This window comes from Ursus maritimus, unplaced genomic scaffold (genome assembly GCF_017311325.1).
Source record: "Ursus maritimus isolate PB19 unplaced genomic scaffold, ASM1731132v1 scaffold_22, whole genome shotgun sequence".
Classification (NCBI taxonomy): Eukaryota; Metazoa; Chordata; class Mammalia; order Carnivora; family Ursidae; genus Ursus; species Ursus maritimus.
The window spans coordinates 17688825-17710526 of NW_024424675.1; the positions used below are offsets into that span (position 1 = coordinate 17688825).

The 21702-nt window shown below is 50.1% G+C and overlaps 1 protein-coding gene across 2 annotated transcripts in view; it reads right to left on the minus strand.

The window, feature by feature from the left end:
• Nucleotides 1-8691: 8691 nt before the first annotated feature.
• CDS2 (CDP-diacylglycerol synthase 2) overlaps nucleotides 8692-21702 on the minus strand; it is a 61381-nt gene continuing 48370 nt past the window's right edge. The window contains exons 8-13 of one of the 2 annotated variants that reach the window (XM_040637998.1): nucleotides 20986-21073; nucleotides 20391-20459; nucleotides 19344-19472; nucleotides 17709-17828; nucleotides 16629-16732; nucleotides 8692-16368 (exon numbers count right to left, since the gene is read on the minus strand). In XM_040637998.1, coding sequence (XP_040493932.1) covers nucleotides 16236-16368; nucleotides 16629-16732; nucleotides 17709-17828; nucleotides 19344-19472; nucleotides 20391-20459; nucleotides 20986-21073 — 643 coding nt within the window. In that variant the 3' untranslated portion in view covers nucleotides 8692-16235. Of the gene's footprint in view, nucleotides 16369-16628; nucleotides 16733-17708; nucleotides 17829-19319; nucleotides 19473-20390; nucleotides 20460-20985; nucleotides 21074-21702 lie in introns of both variants that reach the window. The other variant, XM_040637997.1, reaches the window with a different exon arrangement.

The following is a 21702-nucleotide window of genomic DNA, read 5'->3' on the forward strand; positions in this document are numbered from 1 at the left end:
CACTATGGAAAAAAAATAAATTAGGCAAGAGGACAGGGGTGATCTGGGGTGTAGGTGTGTGTGCTGCTAGACGGGTGGCCTGATGAAGCCCAGTAAGGAGGAGACATTGGCATAAAGATCTGAAGGAGCCATGTGGACATCTGGGGTAAGGGCAATCTGACAGAGGAAACGGCAAGTGCAAAGGCCCTGAGGCGGGGCATGCTATTCCAGTATGACTGGTAGAGAGTAACTACAGGGGACACAAGGAGGAAATGAAGCCAGATCACACAGGCATTGTAAGGACTCTGGCTTTTACTGGGTGAGAAGAAAGCTCGTGTAGGGTTCTGGGCAGAGGAGGGACAGGATCTGAGTGGACTGGGTCACTCTAGCAGCTGCTTTGATACTAGAGTGAAGAAAGAGACAGAGAAAGGGAGATCAGTTAGGAGGGTGGCTCATTCCAAGGTTATAGCAAGGGGCAAGAAGAGAATGGATGCAAAGTACAACATTTTTAAGAGAAAGTATAAGTAAAATATGCATTTGTGCCAGAAGTGATGTCGTAGCTGCCCAGGCCGTAAAAACCTACATGGCTAGAAGAGAGGCAGATGTGGACCCTGCCTGTGTGAGCTGTGGGCTCAGAGAGGTGAGGGGTGCTGTCCATTCATTCGGCTAGTGCCTCCCGCCTTCCTCCTCGTTCCTTTCCTCATGGCAAAGACCCTTTCTGAACTTTCACTAGTTTCCCCATGGAAGGTCCATTCCATACTTTGCCCAAAGTGGGAGTTCAGACTGCAACTTTCCCGTTACATTATGTAAGGCAACGAACTCACCCTTGTCACTGGATCTTCAATTGCAGGGGACTCTGACGTCAGCATGGACTTGTGACTTCCACACCCCTCCTGAAGCTGGTTAAGACTGTGGATTCTCAGAGGCCCACACTGGTAGGCTCCTGTGTCTCTCTTGCCCTTCTTTGTAAAGTGGGGGTGGGTGGTTATTTGGTATTTGTTATTATTATTGTTTTGAAGTAACAGGTGTTCTTAAAGACAGCTGGTGTGACTTTCCACTCCTTTCCATTCCTTCTCAAGTTAGTGGTTAAGTGTCCTCAGAAGAATCAGGGTCGTTTGGACTGATGTGGGAAGAAACATGGCAGCTCCCAGGACCAGTTAGGACCCATCTTCAGGTCCACACTGAACACCAACCAGGACAGTGCCTTCGTGATGCCCAACAGTTGACTTAATGACATACTGTGGATATAAATCATTCTTTTCTAAACTCACTTCTCCTATATAGTGCTTCCACTAACTCATATGGTAACTTGGGACAAATTAGAAAGAGATACATCCTCCAGACAGGTTGTAGATTCCTGGTGTCCAGATGTGTCCAGACTGGAAGCAACTCCTTGTGGATGGTGGAGACTAGGTGAGTGTAGCTGTTCTGCCTTTCGACCCCCATCCCCCAGCATCCTTGTGCGACATGTGGTCTGCTCTCAAGTATCCGGGAGACCCAGCCCACGGGAGTCAGGTATCAATAAATTAAAGCCAGCGAATTATCTCGATATTGCATGCATGAATTCCTGGAAAAGATCTGCCACACCCAGCCCGTACTTTCTGCAAGAGTTGCAAGGGCTCCATCCAAGCTGCTATTTTAAAGAACAAAAGAGTTGAATGAAATATCAAAAATGAGTGAGATATTTTGAGATGGAACTGTCATGGAAATTATTTTGCTATTGCTTATAATCGGTTGTGAGGATCCCAAACCACGAAGCTGCCACAGGCAACAATGGCACCCTTTGGGTCATGCCTGGAAAGACTGTCTTGACTGCTGTCTGAGCCACGGCCCGAGGTCCAGCAGCTCAGGTCTTCCCTGAAAGCTGTTGTAGCGGAGGACACCAGGGTCCCATCCCTATCCCCTGGGCCCTCGCCTTTCCCAGCATGCAATGGCTTCCTATGCAAGACCTGGCAACTCATGGCCTGCGAGCTTCCTCCGGCTGCGGAAATGTTCTTAGCGCACTGTGCAGGAGGTACGGTGTGCTGGAGGGTTCGATGGCCCGAGAAGCTGTCCTCAACCAGTGGCAAAGCAGGTTGGAGGAACTTCCTCCCCTCTTGGTGGTGCCAGCTCTGAGGAAGGTGCTGTTTGCCATCTGGTGAGTTCCTGCAGCGGGATCGAGCCCCAGCCGCCCCCCTGGCAGGACCTGGTCGTTAATCCGCCCTCCGCTGTCCGCTTCCCACACCGCTGCAGGTTTGCCCAGAACGCACTTCCCAGTAACCGCCCCATCTCGGGGTCTGCTCCTGGAGAAGCCCAAGCTAAAGCAGCTGCTTAAAGGGCTGGCCACGTTGGTTCTCCCCTCAGCCCTTCTGGCTCTTCAGGCTCCAGTGTAGACGGGGAGCCGTTTTCACAGAGGAATTGAACTTACGAAACGACAGTCCAATCAATCGCACTCAGTGGGCAGAATAAGCAGCACTGTTATTTCTGCAAAGCTAATTATGCTGCCGCCCACCGAATGCCAGAAAGAGAGAGGCTGTCACAACAGAGATAACAGGAACAAACGCGCCCAAGCAGTCAGCCCTGGCTGGTGCTCTCAGCTCCCAGAGGAGCGCGACTTCACTACGAGAAGTTCCGATCTGCCACGTGAGGAGAGGGGAAGCGGGAGATGTCTCGGTGTTTCTCCTCCGAAACCTCCCTCACACCCTTTACCCAGTTATGTGCCCACTTCCTCGGGTCTCTCCCCCTCTCATAGCCACCTCTGTCCTGTGCTAAGCAGGAAACAGTGGCACCCGGTCCACAGGATGGGAAAGACTGTCCTTTCCCCACTGCACTATTTCCTTGCTTTTAATTCTTTCACTTTAGTTACCAATTTCAAAATGAGGACCTAGATTGCTAACTGGTTCACCGACATGCAGCAGGTATCTGATTCCATTGGTACAGTTTAGTTAGAAAAGGCAGGATCAATGCTTGATTCTGCCCCTTGGTTTACAAGCTCTGGAAATAGATCTCCTTGACGAGAATCTTCAGTGGTGATCCCCTGAGTGTAAGTACCCTCCTGAAGTCACGTATTTAAACATAATTGATAGGTTTCAATCAACCGCACCTATTATTCTTATTGATGTCCAGAGTGTCCCATCTTTGGTAGCCTCTTCTTCTTGCTCTGGCCCCGTTGTTTTTTATAGCTCCCTTGCTCTCTGGTACGTTTGCAGCAATAGCTAATGGGCAGGTGGGGAGCCCTTGGTCAGCTTAAAATCCCACAAGGCTGACTGGCAGCTACGGGGAATTCAGTGCTAGCAGCTGCTATGGACAACAGATAGGTTCAAGCTCGGGAGGGCCAACCCCACCCCACTAACTCCTTCACCCCCATGGGGCCATCTCCAGGGTGATACTAAAAGGCCAAGCACACAGATCAGGAAGAGAGAGAGGGAGGGAAACCCTGAAATGATAATAGCTAATGTTCATGAAAATGCACTGTGTGCCAGAAGCTAGTCGAAGGTCTCATGTCACCCTCACAACAATACCGTGGGGCAGGGGCTCTCATTACCCCCATTTCATAGATGAGGAAACAAGCACAGAAAGGTTAAAGAACTTGCCTGAAACCCCTAAGTCACATCAGGTCACACCAGGAAATGGTGGAGTCAGGAGACAAAGTCAGTCACCCTCCCAGCCACAGTGGAGAAGACCAGCCATGCCTCCTTCGTGCATTTGTGAAGGCCCCCCTGGAGAGGGGTTGCAGCACCACGTGAAATCGACGCGATGCCCTGATATGCTCAGCCAGCACCCCAGGGAGAATTTCAGATCTAACTGACCTTGGGGTGCCCACGGTCAGTAATTCAGCTGCTGTGATCACTTCAGTTCCCCCTGCCATCCTTCCCGAGACCCTCCTGCCTGCTCTGTGCACCAGCCTCGGTGTCGGGCCCTGCTCCTGCCCTTGCTGGAGTCCGGGTGCCAGCTCCTTCCCCTGCATCCCCCAGAAACTCACGCTAAGACCAAGGCGGTAGCATCACAAATAAGTTTCTGATGGGTGAGTAGTAGGGGCTAGGTGCTGGACAAGTGCTTGCAGATTTGCTCAGCTATCTCCATTTTGTAGAGGAGGAAGCTGAGTGGTTGAGCGTTTCCTTCAAGTCACAAAGCTGGTGGCCACTGGACCAGGATTCCACCCAGAGGTGTCTTACATCAAAGCCCTGTGCCTCACTTGTGACCCACTGCTGCCCTCTGCTGGACCCATGACAGCACTGCCCCGCTGAGCTGGGCACCATGGGTTACCTACACCTCCCAGTGATTCCACCTGACCAGGAAGTGGTGGCAGTGGTGGGGTGGGGGGAGGGGAATGGGGGGTCAGGAATGGTATTTCTCATTCTCAAAGCCACTGGCAGAGGCACTGACAATGGCAAATTGCATCAGTCAAAACTATATGTATTATATTGCTACGAAGAACATTATTGGGACACTTGGTGAAATTTGAATAAGGTTACATAACAGTAAAGGGGCAGCATGTCTATAATTTCAAACAATTTGCAAATGTGTGTGTGTGTAGAGAGAGAGGGAATAATTAAATTGGTAAAATGTTAACATTTGTGGAATTTGAATGAAGTATGAAGGGAATTCTTTACACTATTCTTTTTTGTACGTTGAAATCATTTCAAATAAAAAGTTAAATAACTGTACCTCCAGGAAGCCACCAACCACAGCTCTCCTGAGACGGTATCTGGCAACTGATGGGGTCCGTAGGAGACCACAAACGTACGATCCCCAGGGCTCCCTCCCGGGCTCCTCTCCATGACGATCATCAGAACCACTAGGCAGGTACGGAGTACGGGCCCCTTATGAGGGGAGGAAGAAGCTACCTCTTGGCCGGTAGCTACTCGAGGCCTTCAGTTCCCATTGGACCCCATGTGTCGCCCACCAATGCACACACATATTGACAAGTGCAGGCAACGAGAGGGGACCCTCAGAAAGGATAAGCCTGTGGGCCTCCAGACACTGGCCAGCAGTTGAAGGGGCAGAAGGCATTTCTCATACGGAAGAAAGAAGGGCAGGAGATGGGGAGCTTGGGAAGGCAAGGCTGGGGGGCAAGGACGGGAGCTACCTGGGGGCACACAGCAAATACTACGGGTATTTGTGAAGCAAAATAGAAGCAGACCCAGTCTCTGAGACGCAAGAAGACAGAACGAGCTCTGGGTGGAGGTGCTGGGAGGCACGTCCTTCTACACTGTGGCCGCGGTGTGCAACACCATTCCAGTGATTAATCCAGAAGGCCCACCTCAGGGTGCCCTGGGGCTCTCCACTGGACATGCTCCCCCAAGAGGGTGCTGACCACCTGCGGGGGGAGAGGGGGTGTCTGAGAGGGGACATACTCACAGGAGGGAGTTTCAACCACTGGCTCTCAACCTTGGCCGCACACTGGAATCACCCAGGGAATTTCTTTTAAACACCCGGATTCTGAGGTCATCGGTCTGAGCTGCTGCCGGGACACTGAGATTCTTTTCCAAGTTCCTCAGGTGATCTAACGTACAGCCAAGCTCGGGAATCACTGGCTTAGAAAGCACTACCTCCGAGGCTCTTCGAATCTCAGAGAAATCAGGACCACAGGACCAAGATCAGAGGGCCCATCTTTGCTCTAGGAATAACAGCTTCAATCACCTCAAACAGAAATCAGAATTAACCCCGAACGTAGTCTCAGATGGACGTACATTTGACCCTGAAAACGTGCTGAGCTTTCTTGTTAAAATTGAGAAGAGGCAGTAAGGGGATGGCGACATGATTTTATTCCATTTGACAGCCTGGGCTTTGATTGATTTTGGAACTAGCAATGTCTTTTATGGGGAGGTAATGGCTTGTAATGATGTCACGGTCAGGCCATCAGTCCGTCCCCTGGGGCTTTCTACCCCAACAGCCTGTCCGCTGAATATCCGAGTACAGAAGTCACTCTTGCTTTGTTTCCCTCTGCCGCCTTCCCCCAAGAGAGCAAAAAGTTCATGGCATCCCTCCTTCTCGAGAAAAGGGCACCCAAGCCTCTAAAATTCCGGCCCCCTTCCCCAGGCCGCTTCTGCTGTCAGGTGGGAGTGGGGCCACCTGAAGACAAACCCCATCCACACCTTTGTCCTGGCCCAAGAGCTGGACTGTCTGAGACTCCCTGAGAAAGGAGACCATCTCATTGAAGGGATGAAGGCAAGGGCCCTACCTGAAAAGAAGCAGATCCCTAACTCCAGAACAATGAACAGAGGGCTTGGCTTTGGACCTGAACTCTTCCCCATCAATGGTCTCATCCAGTCTCCTGGTGCAGGATAACATCCACATCCTGGCCACTCCCCTGGACTGGACATCCCACATGGATATTTCACAGGCACATCAGACCGAGGGTCCATAACCAAACTCCTGATCTTCCCTCTCTGCTCTACGCCCCACCCCAATTCTGTTCTCCCTCAGCCCTCTTCAGCCCAAAGAAATGGTGACACCATTCTTCCAGTTGCCTGGGCCAACAGCGCCATAGCCATCCTTCACTCCTCTCCCATGCCACGGAGAATCCTTCAGCAAATACTGATGATGTAGGAAATGAGGTCAAAGTCACTCAGCTGCTGTGCGAAGAAAGATTTTAGAGGGGTGACTTTGAAAACAAACATCAGATCAAGTCACTCCTTGGCTCCAAACTCTCCAACAGCTCTCCTCTCGCACAAAGTAAAAACCAATGGCCTTGCCCTGCATGATAACCCCCTTTCTCTGGGACCTCATTTCCTACCACCGCCCCTCCCCTTCCACCCTACTCCACCAATCACTGCAGCTCCTTGAGGACATGTTGCGTTTTGCTGTGCACCTGCCCAAACACCCTCCCCACGCCCTTCGGCGTGTCCAGTTGCCCAAATATCACCTTGGTAGCAAGGTCTTCCCCAATCACCCTATTTAAAACAATCGCTCCCAACCGGCATTCCCCTCTCCTGGCTACGTTTTCTCCAGCTAACTAACATACTACCTTTTTCACGTGTCTGCCATGCTCTCCTACAATGAACTCCATGAGCACAGGGACTTGGTTGCCGCCTTCTCCGCGTCCATCGAGCCAAGCACAGAGCAGACACTCCAGGAGCATGTGCTGAATGCGTGGAGATCATCCAGACCCGAGCACAGGGGCTCTGGGGCGGAAGAACGCCAGAAGCAGTGACTGCAGGGGTGCCCACAGGAGGTGGGCTCTGATGCCACCTACTGGGGCCTCTGCAGAGTGAGCACATGGACCTCACAGGCTGGGACGACAAAAGCCTTCAGCACAAGGACAGGAGACAGGGGCCCCCACCATTTCTCCAGCACCACACGAGCCTGTAACTCCCAGTACAACAACAGGGGGGCAGGCAGCCAGGGAAAACCACCAATGTTGGGTTTCTCATTAACCTTGGAAACCAATGGCTTGGAGATTTTGTTGGATTAAGAGAAATATATGCAGCGTTTTTTGCACCTTGACTATTGGGAAGCAATTCATTCCAGAAGTCCCCTGCCTTAGGGTCCCTTGCAAAAGGCAAACACTCAAGGTCCCACTGGCCCAAGATGCTAGCCCAGGTGGGGCTGGCCCTCTGGATCCCAGGACTGCAGACAGGGTGTCCTCTACCCTCCTGCTAGACCCACAGTCTTGCTGGGAAGGCAGAGTCTTGGGGTGGGACAGTAAGGTGAGCAGGAGTTAGGCAGGTGGGGGAAGCCGGGGGAGAGGGGAAGAGAAATCTGACAGAGGAAACGGCACCGAGGCAAGGAGGTGAGAGTGCCTGGGACAAAGCAGGGACATGCACGGAGCACGGCTGTGAGAGAACAGGGCCCGGGTGTGGGGTCAGAGGGTACGGACTGGGGAACTCACGAACAAGCCTCGACTTGGCCCTCAGGCCTCAGGAAGACCCCCAGCAGAGAAAGCTTGCCCCAGCTGGAGTGGAAGGGTTGGGTTGGCGGGGCTAGCCAGGCTGCGGAGAGCTGGCAGGCAGGCAGGATGAAGGCAGAACGGGCAGGCTGTGTTTACTGATGAGATTGCTCCTAGCTACTGGCCGCGGAACAGAACTCTGGAACAGAACACTGGACTGGGGCATGTGTGGGTTAAGGGCCCGGGTCTGGGTTTGGTCATGCAAAGTCCACAGGAAGAGACCTCACAGCCCACGCAGGTTAGGGATGTGGACTTGGGAATCGTGTGGGTGAGTGTGGTCATCGGAGCCCTGGGAGTGGGTCAGAACATAGGACAGAGTTCAGTGGGGGGCGGGGGGGAGCCTCGGGCAGAGTGTCACGGTCTGAGGGACGGACGCGTGAAAGAAGATACTCAGAGAAGGTACTCAAAAAGGTACTTCATCGGGGCGCCTGGGTGGTACAGCGGTTAAGCGTCTGCCTTCGGCTCAGGGCATGATCCCTGCGTTCTGGGATCGAGCCCCACATCAGGCTCCTCCACTATGAGCCTGCTTCTTCCTCTCCCACTCCCCCTGCTTGTGTTCCCTCTCTTGCTGGCTGTCTCTATCTCTGTCGAATAAATAAAAATAAAATCTTAAAAAAAAAAAAAGGTACTTCCTCAGAGGAGGAAGAGTTAGGGAAGCAGGAGGAAAGCCAAGAGAGCAGGTCATGAAGGCCAAGGGCACAGTGTCTCTAGAAGCAGGCAGTGGTTGGCAGCATTCTGGGAAAGGACGCTGGTTCCACACAACCCCCCCATCTCTAGCCAAGTCCGAATGCACCCATGGCCTTCAAAAGGCACCCCTCCCCCAGCAGAAACCACAAACAATACAGAATTTAGCAGATGTTTATTTGTGTAACAGGAACATTCAGGTATATAAATAAGGTAAATATTTCCCAATGTACAATATATGATGTTCTGGAACTACACGGAGAAAGGATCTACATGTACTGTTCAACACAGATCAGACAGCGCACAGAGAAGGGTCAGCTGTGGCTAATACAGGTGGCCTCCGTGAACCCCCACATCAGCTAAAGGGCACAGCAGCAGCGCATGGACACACAGTTGTCTGGGGAGGCCCTAGGGACTGTCCGGTGGGCTCCACACACACCCAAGAGCTGCTCCAAGGTCACCCATGTCTGAGGGCCGGAAACCAAAGGTCAGTACCCGGCTTATCCGTGGGAGATTTCCGAATGGCACCACACAAGGGGAGGGGCGGAGAAACTGACCTTGGGGGGCAGGGCACATCCAGGCTAATCTCTGGGTGGCAGACAGAGGCAGTGATGGGCTCCAGGTGACTTCCTGGCACTCCCCAATGGGGCGGGGAGGCCACGTCTGTGTGGGGGAGCTTTTCCGTTTAACAGATCCTCAGAGCACAGACTTGAGCAGGTCCACAGCTGCGATCAACTCACCCAACCACACAGAACTCCCAGGGCTCCCACAGAGGGGCCTCTTACCTCGCCCACTTTGGTTTTCCCCTCCTCTTTTGGAAAGTATTAAACATCAATAAAAATTAAAATGTGGTATCAGCATCAGCCCCAGAAGATAGGCCATAATCCATGAGTTTTGAATCTTTCTGGATAGGCTTCTGAGCCCTGTTTCTGGTCCCCGCACCCACAGAACACAGGGCTGGCCTCTGTCCGTCTGTCCTCAGCTGCGGGACTCCTGGCCTCTCCTTTGCCCCCACGACTCCCCGGCGGTTCTCTGGCTGGAAACAACACATCTCTCCGTCCCGTCCTGACTCATTCTCTCGGCTCCAAGTCCTTTGGTTTCATTGGCCCTGATGTCTGCTCAGCTCTTTCTCTTTCTAGCCAGTTCCCAGACACCCAGCCAGTGGGGCATAAGGTAGCAACACAATGCTCTGTGTATGAAAACGAAGCAGCACGCTAAGGACACTCTTAGAAGGACATGTATAAACATTCCACCCACTAGAAAATATTCTTAACTCCCTTCCTGTTCTGGTGTTTCTAGGCACCCAGGCAGCAAGCCCAGGCCATGAACGGAATGGAGGGGAGAACCAGACATGTTCCAGGAGCCGAGGACAAAAACAGCGATAGGGATGATATCACAGACACAATTCCACTTGGAACAGAATCGCCAGGTGGCTGAGCCCACCTAAACCCCTTGAGGGCTACATGTAGGTAAAGGCTGCAAGGAGCCAGGCCCTGCCCAATGCCTGGGAGACCAACACAGGGCATCGGCAGCCCGATGACCGGAGGGCCCTTGTCCCCAGTTGAGAGCCCACCTCACTAAAGACCGAAAGCAGGCTGGGTCCATCAGACACAAGAGTAAGGGAAGAAGTGCCAGGCCTGGCAAACGTGGGTCCAGAAGGGCGAGGGCAAGCCTAGGATCAGCCTGTCACAGCAGCTGCTCACTGAACACTTCCATGACCTCCTCCTGATTTCTGTCATAGTCAGTACTTCGTTATTTAACTGAAGGGGAGAAACCATTCTTTAAATACAATGGGACTGTGAGTCTGGTCTTCATTCCCCAACAACACCCGGGAAACTGTCCATGGTCAATCGGGAGTTCTGTTATTATTATTCTCTTGGCTTGAGAATTTCGTGGATTCTCTATCAACAAGATTCCTCCAAAGCAAAGAGCCCTCCACCTCACACCCATGCCCTCCCCAAATCTCCATCTCCATTTGGAAAACTAAGTGAAAGATTTTTCACACAATCCAGTGCCTGTTCTCCCTTCATTCATCATACACCCATTTGATCCTTTAAACTCACCTCGATTCTAGCTAACCCAGACTCCAACAGAACACCCCGCACCATCTATCCTCAAGAGGTCACCTGCTTCTAGTCCATTAATACTTTTAAGAAAGCACGAAACACAAGGCCCCTGACTGTGTTGTGAGGGTGTGAGCAGAGCCTGCAGGCTTTCTGTCAGTACTACAATCTGCCACACAGGCTTCTGTTTCCCCCACGGAAAGGCCCACCTACACAGGGAACGGCTGCAGGCCCCTGAGCTGTGTGCAAAGGGCACAGTCCTCAGGCAGAGGAAAATGGGGCCCAGAGTGAGTCACAAGCCCTCCCTTCCCATGGAGTGGAGGCACCCTCAGGCAAGAGGCAAGGGCCTCCTTCTCCAAGGAAAGCCCAGACCAGGAGCAACAGGAACGAGGCAAGACCTCAAGGAAACCATTCCAACTAAGAGTGAAGAATTTCTGACCATCTTCCTGTCCATTTAGAAGGCCAGCCCGACAAAAGGAAGGAGAAGTATGACGCACCCCGATGCTGTAGGTGGGTGTTAAGGTTGGATCGCTTCTCTCAAAATCTTCTGGACTGTGAACACCCAGGCTGCGTGCAGGGCAGGTGACAGTGTGGTGACTAAGAACCCAGTCTCTGGCATCACACCAACTTGGGTTCAAATTACTCGCGGAGTCTGACAAAAATAACTACCGTTTATGGAGCGCTTACTATGCGCCAGGCACTGTGCTAAACGTTTACAGGCGCTATCCCACAGAACCCTCACAACAAGCCTGCGAGGGAGCTACTCTCAGACCCACCAGGCTGGCGTTACATCTAGCAACCGGCCCAAACCTACGGCTCTTTGAGCCCGAAGTCTTTCTTCTTAACCACTGAGATCAGCCTGACATGGTGCCTCAGTTTCCTTATCTATAAAATGGGGATAATAATGCCAGTCAAAGGTTGTTTTCTGGATTAGAAGGGATAATGTATGTAAACCCTTAGCACTGTCCCTGGCACATAGTAAGCACTATGACTATTATTGCAGTTATTATTCATAAACACACTACTGGTATCTTATTGGCTCAGGAATAGAAAGGAACCTCAGCAGATAGGCATTTGGTGGAGAGGGGGAAGAGATGGGACAGGGTCTTCAAACGGCCAATAGATTTGAAACCCACTGGCCATAAGATCCTAGATGCCACAGAGTCTGCCCCCTAGGCTCATAAATCACCCGCATGTTCTCCAAACCTCAAAGTACACCTCCCAGACCGCCCTCCCAGCTGCGATCTCTCCGCCCTTGAAAACAGTGCACATACAAACAGGTGAAAGTCTCAGTCAGGAGACACTACCCAGCTGAGAGCCCAGGTAAGTAAAGTCACTGCTGGTCGGCCTGAAAGGGGGAGGGTGGCAGGGCAGAGCCAGGAGGCATGGAAAGACAGGGCTACTGTCCGGTGGTACGAGCAGTCAGCAGCTGGAACTCCATTCCTCACTGAGAAGAGGGCCGCCTTCTGCAAGGATGTGGGTGAGCAGAGTCCAGGGCCAAGAGGAGGTGGGCCTAGAAGAGACCTTTCACTCATCGTCACTCAGTCCAAACAGCAGCACCCTCTGCGGATCAGGCCATCAGGTCCTCACCCAACAAGGGAAACCAAGTCAGGCAGTGGGAGTGGCAAATGTCTTCAAAAACTGGAAACTGGGCAACCGTGTGGAGACTGATCAAGGGAAAGAGTTCGTTTTGACCAAGACAAGGACAGAATAATGAGACTGCCCAAGAATTAGCCCCTCTCTGTAGGAAGCTGTTGGTTTGTTCCAGCTGCTCCTTCAGAGCCCCTGCTGCAGACAAGCACAGTGAGTCTGCCCACGGTTTACCGTCTTGTGATGTCTAGACAGCCACCTGGACATCCTCCTCGTAGCCCTTCCCCCCTCCCTAAGAACAGGAACAGGAACCCTGGGTCCAAGTGAAACCACCCCCTCCCCAGTCCACCTGCTACTCATCACAACGGGAAAGGAAGGTAGCACGAGTTACTCTGAAAGACCGCGACAGTGCCGAAGATATTATGGACATAGGAAGAGGTTCCAGCAATGATGGATCACAACCGGCAGAGTAATGACAGCTACTTGCTTAGAAATTGACCTAGGGCAGGCGCCTTACAGAGCAAGGCCATTGCTGAGTTTTCTGAGCAGTGACGCACCTTGCCCCGAGTCATTCACATCCTCCCCTGCCCACCTCCGTCAACGTCAGGGGTGCCTCCGAGCCTGCTTGGGACGTATGGACACTCTGAAGACCTGAACTCAAAGACCCGCTCGGATTAGCCTCCAGCCAACTCAGCAACTAGCTTAGACTCCCATCAGGGTTTGTTTAATCTCCTTTAAAATAGAGTATGCAGGAAGATTCCAAAAATATAAGTCAAGTCACAGGAGAAAAAGCCCAGTGGGAAAAAAAATAAATACCATGAAAATGGCTCCAAAGTCCACCTGTGTAAGCTGAAATGTTACATTTCACCCCTTCTAAAAGTGAAAGAGATGCTAACTTCGGACATACATTATAGAATTGGAAATACAGAATACAGAAAACACTAAGAGTAAATATATTTTAAATATACTACTACTTAGCTACTAATATGATCAGAATATAAAACAGGCAAAAAATAATAAACACAAACAAGACCCACGCTGCCTTAGGGCGCTTCGCTCTCTGAAGCAAAACATACATGTGCACTTTCTCAATGCTGAGGGCCGTCAGGTAGTGGCAAGCGCTCGAAAGGGGAAGAGACTCAGGTGTCCCGTGAGCAGTCACCAGTAGGGCTCACCAGGGAGGGTGCTGAGGCCCAGCCACCCCCCAGACGCTCCCTGGCTTCCGTGAGGCCCTGCTCATCAGCTCCCTCTGTAAGCTCCAACCTGCTGCACAGGTCGGGCCTCCTTGGCCTGACAACCAGCTGCTGCAGAATTCCCGGCACACGTAACGCCACTTCCACAAAAGCCAGCGGGGCTGGGGATGATCCCTGTCCTGGTGAGCAGAGCGCGAGCTGGAGTGAGGCTTGCCTCTGCCGCGTGGCCCTGAGGAAGCGCGCTCGCTGCCCCGGCCCTGGGCGTCCTCACCGGTGAGGGGCCCGGGACTCCTGCCTGAGGGCCTCCGAAGGCCGCAGTGAGAAAGTAGCAGCTTCAGAGCAGAAACCAAAAGTCTCTAAATCAGGACTGCACGATATTTATGATGCAAAAACAAGTGGGAAAAACAGAGAACCACGTGTGGAAGGGAGAAACGGAAGTCACAACAAAGGAGAGCATACAGTTTCAGTCACGTTTTATTTCTCACACACAAAAAAATGGATCTGAAGCAAGCCATGCCACTCGTGAAGATCTGCACAGGGGTATGCTAAAATAGTCTCTTGCATCTTGTCTGTACGGTGAAATATCTCAATACATGGGAGAAAGAAAAACACTGTATGTAGACAGAGACACGCAGTGGCTTTGCTTTCCCGGCTACCAGGCTACGAAATCCTCCTCCTTGACCAGAAAGCATGTGGGAAAAATAGAAGATCAAACCCAAGCTGACCCTCTGGGCTTCTTGCTAAGAGCTCTCGTGAGCATCCAGCTTCAGTCTCCCAGGAGCCCAGAAGCCCCAGCGACCGCTTCCTTCCACAAAGGATTGTGCCAGGCACGCTGATGCCCAAAGGCTGCCCTATTCAAGGGCTGCTGGGTCCCAGCCACCAAGGCCCTGCCATATGGCCACAATAAGGTGACAGAGACAACCCCTTCTGTGTCTGGTCTCAGGAACCAAGTCCGTTCTCCAATGTGAAAACTAGATTTGCTGCTAATGACCTCCGCTGTTTAAGACTTGTTGGTGAGGTACTGACTCATCTCGAGGACAAGCATTTAGAAACGGCCTGAAAGCTTTTGCTGTTCGGGTGCCCAGGACACGACTCGATACCCACAGGTAGCCTCTGGTGACGTGAACATGCTCAGTCAGAATCACGGAATACTGGAATTAGAAGAGTTCTCAGAAAACGAGGACCCAGAGAGGGATGTGTCCTGACCAGGGTCACACGACCAGAATGGAAATCCCACGCAAAAACACATTTTGTTTTTAAGGGGCCCTCAGCCCTGAGCCAGAAAAGCCACGTGCTGGAACGGAAGTAGAAGCTCCGAGGGGGAAAGCTGCTTCCGTGCTGACCACGTGGGGAGAGCCACGCAGTCACCGTGAGCTGCGACGTCGAGCGCCGAGCTGCCTGTGAGCTTTCAGGGAAGCAGGATGGCTGATTTAAACAGAAACAGAATGAACCAATAGCAGACCAAGGTGCTGAAGCAAGTCACCACACCCCCATTTGGCAAGGAGAACCACCATGGCACAGAATAACCGAACGCATCTGGGCACCAAGCTCTCTCTCTTACCCTCCCTGGCTTGTTGTCCTGACAAAGAACTTGTCTCTCCGAATTCAACCTCACTCCTATCATCAAGCAAGGGGAAAAAAAAAATCACAGTTTAAAAGAAAAAAAGGTCCCTCAATAAAATACAAACTACGTTAAAACGGGTCACATTATATATACATATTAAAAAAATGTGCATGTACTCTTCAGAATAGTCACACCTCTAATCGGGTTAGGTTTCCAGAGCTGTAAGCAGGATTTTGTGGTTTCAGTGAAGAAGTCATGGTACAATTGAAATCACTATAAGAAGTAAGTGATTTTTAAAACACACACACAGATACACACTTGCCTTACAACTAGTATATACACAACACAGCAGCTACAAGGGTGGTCGGTCAGGCAAACGGTGCGTGAACAGGAAGCCCCCTGCTCCCTGCCCAACAGGAGAGCCCCCAGGAAGGATTCAGCAGCAACAAGTCTACAGCACAAACGTGAACGGTATCGTCCCTGAAAAGACACAGTTAGCTGGACTGCCCGAGAGGAGCCACTTGGGCCGACAACCTGTGGGAAAGGGCTCGTGACAGAACATTCTACTGCATACACTTGAAATATTACAGTGTATTGTTTCCGACTATTATAAATAATTACTCGTGCTTCCTGAAAAAAAATATCGAAGACTTCTTTCAGTCTGTGATGAAGTAAGGTGAACCCATATTACAAAGCAGAGCTCACGCTCCACAGGACTCTGCGGGTAGAATGCTTATCTAATCAATCAGCCTTTGTCGCTCCAGCCTACGAAGGCAACTGTCCCATCGCTCCAGGGCAGGGATTCCCGAGAAGCCCAGGTGAAAGCTCTCCAGTAGCAAAGACATCCAAGCTGTGCACCTCTTCCCCACTGGGGGGCAGCCACAAAGACAGGCCAGGGCGGCCCCTGAACTGGTCAGCCACGGACGAACATCCACTCTCTGATTGAGCCCACCAACAGAAGCTCTGGCTTGGGAGCAAGCAGCACCAAGCAGACGCACCCCGCTGGGCAACACTGTCTTCCAAGTTAAAACTTTTGTTTAAAAAACCCAAATGGTCTGACCCTCATGACTTCTTTCCAACTCAAAGCTGTAGTTTACCCACGACCCAAATCATAAGCACGAAGACTGTATATACAGAGTGCTTTGAAAACCCACAAATAAAAAACACTCTACCGACAAAAAAAAAAAAAAGTGAGTTGAAGCCGTGTCATTGACTGAGTCACACCAGTGGGGCTTTGCCTTGGAGCCCGGCCCCTCGCTCCGCTTGCTCCTGCTGTCCCGGCCCCGGGGCCCCTACTCATCCTCCGTGGCGGCGGTCAGCATCCCCTTGTCTGCCAGGTGAGATCTGAGTGTGTTGAAGATGTGCAGCTGTTGATCTGGACGCAAGGTCAGGAACTGCTGAATCAGCTTGCTTGGGTTGGGGCCCCTGGAAGAGAATGTGAGCAAGCAGCGCTGAGAGGGGGTCCAGCAGCTTCTAGGGCCTGATTATCCAAACGGCTGCTGTTCCCTCTGGAGTTCCTACTCGTGGAGGGCAGGGTGACCCTCAGAGAATCCAGACAGAGTAGCAACTGCAAACCGCATTCACGTTTGGGATGCTTTTCACTCCCAGTGATTTGTAGCTAACCTTCTAGAATTTGACCACATTCAAAATTTCACCAACTTGGTTTAGATGGAAAGGCACTATACCTGATAAAACTGGCAATGTACACGTTGACAAAGGTGGCCATCAGGTACTGGCAGTCAAAGCGATCCATGATGCCTCCGTGGCCAGGAATGGTGTTGGCAAAGTCCTGTTAGAGGCAGGGGCAGGACTGGTGAGCCTGGGCTAGGGCGACCCCAAACCCTGTCCTACAGTCCCACCTCAGTGCCCAGCTACTGTCCTGAGAAGCTAAGGGCAGCAGAAAGTAAGAAGTATTGGTTCAAATGCTGAGGGTATAATAGGACACAATCTTATGATAAAATGTTTCTTTTGAAGAAAGGTGCAAGATACACGAACAAATAAACTGCAAATCCAATTACAGTTGACCCTTGAACAACAGGGGTTTGAACTACACGGGTCCACCTCTACGCGAATTTTTTTCAGTAAATACAGTACACTGATGTAAATGTATTTTCTCTTCGTTCTAATTTTCTTAATCACATTTTTTTCCCTCTAGCTTACTGTATTTTAAGAATACAGCCTATAATACATATAACATACAAAGTATGTGTTAATCAACTGTTAACAGTGATTCTTCCGATCAACAGTTATATGTGAATTTTCTACTACATGGGAGGACGGGGGCAGTGGGGAGGGATCAGTGCCTCTAATCCCCGCATTGTTCAAGGGTCAACGATACGGAATTTTCTCTGAAACAATGTTGTTATTGTTGTTGTTTTTTAGAGACAAAGAGAGCGCGCCTGAGAGTGGGATGGGGGGCCGGTGGCTCCGAGGAGGAGCAGAGAGAGAGGGAATCAAGCAGGCTTCATGCCCAGTGCCAAGACTGACTCGGGGCTTGATCTCAGGACCCTGTGATCATGACCCAAGCTGAAATCAAGAGTTGGATGCCGAACCAACTGAGCCACCCAGGTGCCCCGGAAACAAACTTTAAGTTAACCAGCTTAAATCCCCCCATGGGTGAAGAAGAGCACACATTATTAATAGTCAGGGTTTATAGCTTGATATTTAAAGCTTGGTATTTTGAAGGAGGTGGTGGTTGACGGGGCGGGACAGGAGGAGACCAGGCTGGAAGACAATGAGAGGAACAGAAAAGAGGGTTTTCCTACTTTGATTTTAAAGGCTCGTTTGAATCCACTTGCAAAGAACCCTCCAAAGGGGCCGATGAGTGAGGCAAACGTGGAGAGGGCGATGCTGTGAATCTGGAAGGGGTACATCCAGACTGTTGTCTGAGAAGAATAAATGCAATCAGTCAAGATGCCTGGTAACATAAATAACTCTTTATGCAATGAACTCTATTTTCCCTCCAAAAACAAAATTAGTAAGAAAACTGGATTGTTTGTAAATCTCTAACGCTCAGCTTAATAGAGCACATTCAGTATCATGCATTCAGTCTGTTGCAATATGACGTTTTAGTTGAAGTATGTGAAGAAAATCCAGCCTTACACAAATTAAGTGGCTGAAAAAAGGATGAGTTTTTTAGCACTCTCTTTTTCAGATAATTATGGGTATTTTTCTCTGATACTACATCAGAACTTAACAAGCGGTAGCTTCTTAAAAATTTGGTGCAGTGTGCAACTTGAGATCCTACAAATGAACTTTTTGTACTCTTAACATTAAAATCTGTTGGTCTATCTTGCACTTTGAATGGATCTTTGACCCACACCTGACAGTTGTAACACCATGCACTGGCCATTTAGAAAATGACAGTTCACGAAGTTATATAAATCTTACAAGTACAGACACAGTTTACTATACACAATGTCAAAACATCATATGTTAAAATCACTATAAAAACATCACACACAAATATCACCACAGCTCTCATCCGCAAAGCTTTGAAGTATTAGGAAGCTGTCAAGCTCCGACGGCAGGTAGACGCTTTCCAAAATACTAATTTTCACTTGGAAGCCAAATTCTATCACCTGTAACAATCACTGTCAGGTGTCTTCCTTGAAGTGACAGGTTCACTTCGTTCATTTTCAAGAAAAATGTTTGTCAAATACACAAGGCTGAAAAACTACAGTTTGTCAGTTCTTTTCAAGTAAAAGGTATGTCCCTATAAAAAAGCAGCTAGTTCAGCTCATAACTCAAACAGGTGCACACCACTTTCCTTTAGGTAAGCACTGGACTTCCATATTTAGCAGAAACATTCTAGGCATACTTTCCATTTGGGCATACGAGTATAGACAGATACGTATTCGAGGGTCAGGATTTAACAAAATGAATCATGCTACGGTTTCACCGAAGACACTCTTACGAGGAGCTGGCTGGTTCTTGCTGCAAGCGCGTGGCATGAAGAATCCCACGACTCAGTCCCAGTTTGCGGCCACTGCGCACACGCGTGCTACAGCATCAGCGAGCCCACCCACCACTGCTTTTGCATCATTCACAGCAAATGTCGACAAAGTAAAAAAAGGCAAATAATGTCATTGTATTATTATGAAAGTAACTGTGACCTCACAGGCCCCCTGAAAGGACGTCAGGGTTCCCCAAGGAACCCCAGAGCACAGTTTGAGAACCACCGATCTAAACGACGTGAAGTGAGATGAAAGGTCTCCTTCTGCTCTCACCCTTGCCTGACTTGAACAAGTGTCCTCTATCCTGGGGCCTGCGCATTGTGGAGGGAGGAAGCTAGGGTTTTCTGAAGGAGTGGCGGCGGTGGACTCTGTAGTCACTACCTAGCCAGGGATAGCTTGCCCAACGTGAGTGGCACATACCACGCCAATGACTGACTGGATCACCTCAGGAATGTTGTACTCCTGCAGACGAAAGAGGTCCGAGGGCTCACAGTCCACAGTGAAGCTGTTGGTGTCATTGTTGTACTCCACGGGGCAGACAAAGCATCTGTACCCGGACATCACATAGGACAGCTGAGGATGAAGAGCAGAGTCAGGCAGAAGAGACAAGGCCCAGCCATCCTGCCCGGGCGGCACACACAGGGTTTGGCTGTGTCCCTCCCAGTGCCTAGCACCCTGCTAACTGCAAGTTGTGCGCTAAATCAGACATGAGTATTTGCCTGAACTTGGAAAAGGATTTTAAAAGAGATTCATGGCCCACTGAGGCTTTACACATAGTTGCCCAAACGCCCAGGTCAAAATCCAGGAAAGACCTGAAGGAATTTGGTCAAAGAACTACAAGAAGATTCTCCCCATTTAGGGGAGCTATGGTGCCTTTTTCTCAGGACCTCTTAATTTAATTTGGACTAGAGGCAACTTGTCAGGGAGTGGTACAGTGAGAGATAGCAAGCCCAGAGAAAGACGGTGGAAGAGCAGTGAAGAAAGGGAATCAGTACTGGAGGATGGCTGGCACCACGGATAAAGGAGAGAGGCTGGCCTAATGGTCAGAAGCAAGGAATGCTCCAGAAAGGGCAGGAAGATCTTCCTCCTCCCGCAGGGCACATGTGGGAAAGAATCTCGGCCAGAGTGGCATAGCTCCCCTCACCTCCTACTCGCAGCTGCCAGTCACTCCACCTTGAAATACCAAATGCACGGTCAAGAACGCTACTGCTGAGCGCTGCCATGCCTCGGCACGTGGGGCGTGCAGGTGCACAGGGGCCCTGCTCCTCAGCTGCCAAGACCCTGTTTGAAAACCGGCAGATCAAGGACAGCTGACTCCACCCGGGCCAGTTATGGAGCATGCCATGCGCATGCCCCTCAGGGGGCAAGGTTACCATTCAGTGAGACAGAGTCCTGGGCCTCGGGAAACAAGCTCTCTAGCCCTGGACGAGCTTTGAAGGGGGGTGTGAGGTCTCTGTCCACTCCCCCACCCAGCAGGGAACCACCACCTACCAGAAGACCGAACACCACAGTAGCAAAGAAGCCCCCAATGAAGCCTTCCCAGGTCTTCTTCGGGGACAGCTATGGATGGAGAGCAAATTCTTAACAAAGGGCATTTTGACATCTGGCTTTGGGAACAATGATTACTTGTTTAAAACCTTCCTACTATTAAAAAAAAAAAACAAAAAAAAACACCACCTCATTCTGTTAGCCTCCTCCCCTTCTAAAACAACCCCATACTTGGTCTGTTTGTTCCTGGCCTGATAACCCCTCAGTTTCCTTTCTGTTCCAATTAGTCATTCAAATAGTTTAATTATATTATAAAATAGTATACTAATTAAATGAAAACACTCAAATTCAGATCAAAGCCCCAAAAATGTGCCTATATCGTCTATAAAGATATTTTCTCTGTTAGCTCTTTTTTTCTCTATGAATAGTTGTCTTCCTTTGGCTTTTCTCTTAAAACTAAGTTATTGCCAGACTTTCTCTGGGATGACATGAAGACATTCACACAAGCTAGATTTCTTCTGTCCCAAGCTGATCTACTTGTAGAGAAAGTACCACCCTTCCCTCACAGTGCTATTTCATGTTAGGGTGACCCATTTACCTTAATGAGTGGGGTCCGACCAAAGAAGAAACCAAACATATAGGCCATAATGTCATTACAGATCACACAAGAGATGGGGACAATGAACCTAGGGAATAAGCCAAGTAAAAATCAGCTCTCCTCAGATGTCTACAAAAGAATGCCATTCATCAATTCCATACCAAAATAACCCGTAAGTACTTGTTATTCACGAAGGAATAAGCTAGAAAGAAATAAAATACCAGACAAGCCATACCTAGTACCTGGCACACAGCAGACATTCAAATGTTTACTGAATTGCTCCTCAATAAACGAAGGTGGTGTTCTATGAAATGCCATTTTTTCTTTTTTTTTGTTATAAAGTAACATATGCACGTGGTAATACAAATTTGAACTGTAAGGAAGAGAAAGTTTTCCTTGTTTCCCCCTCCCTATCTCCATTCCCCCAAAATAACTACTTTTACTCATTCCTGACTTCATGTCTAGTTCATAATTTACCTCCTTTTTTGGTGAATGGTTTACGACTAGCTCTCGCGAGCACTCTCTCTCCCTAGGTTTAGGCTGAGCGCAGAACCACAACCCACACAGCTAGCTATCTTCTTGACCCCCCATGCCCTGCCTGCTGATCCCCACCATGAAAAAGGAGGCCATTTCCACACTTGTATCCTTCTGCTCTCCTCGCTCTCTACTCTCTGACCATTACCTTTTAAAAATGTCCTCTATTTAAAGTTCTGTATT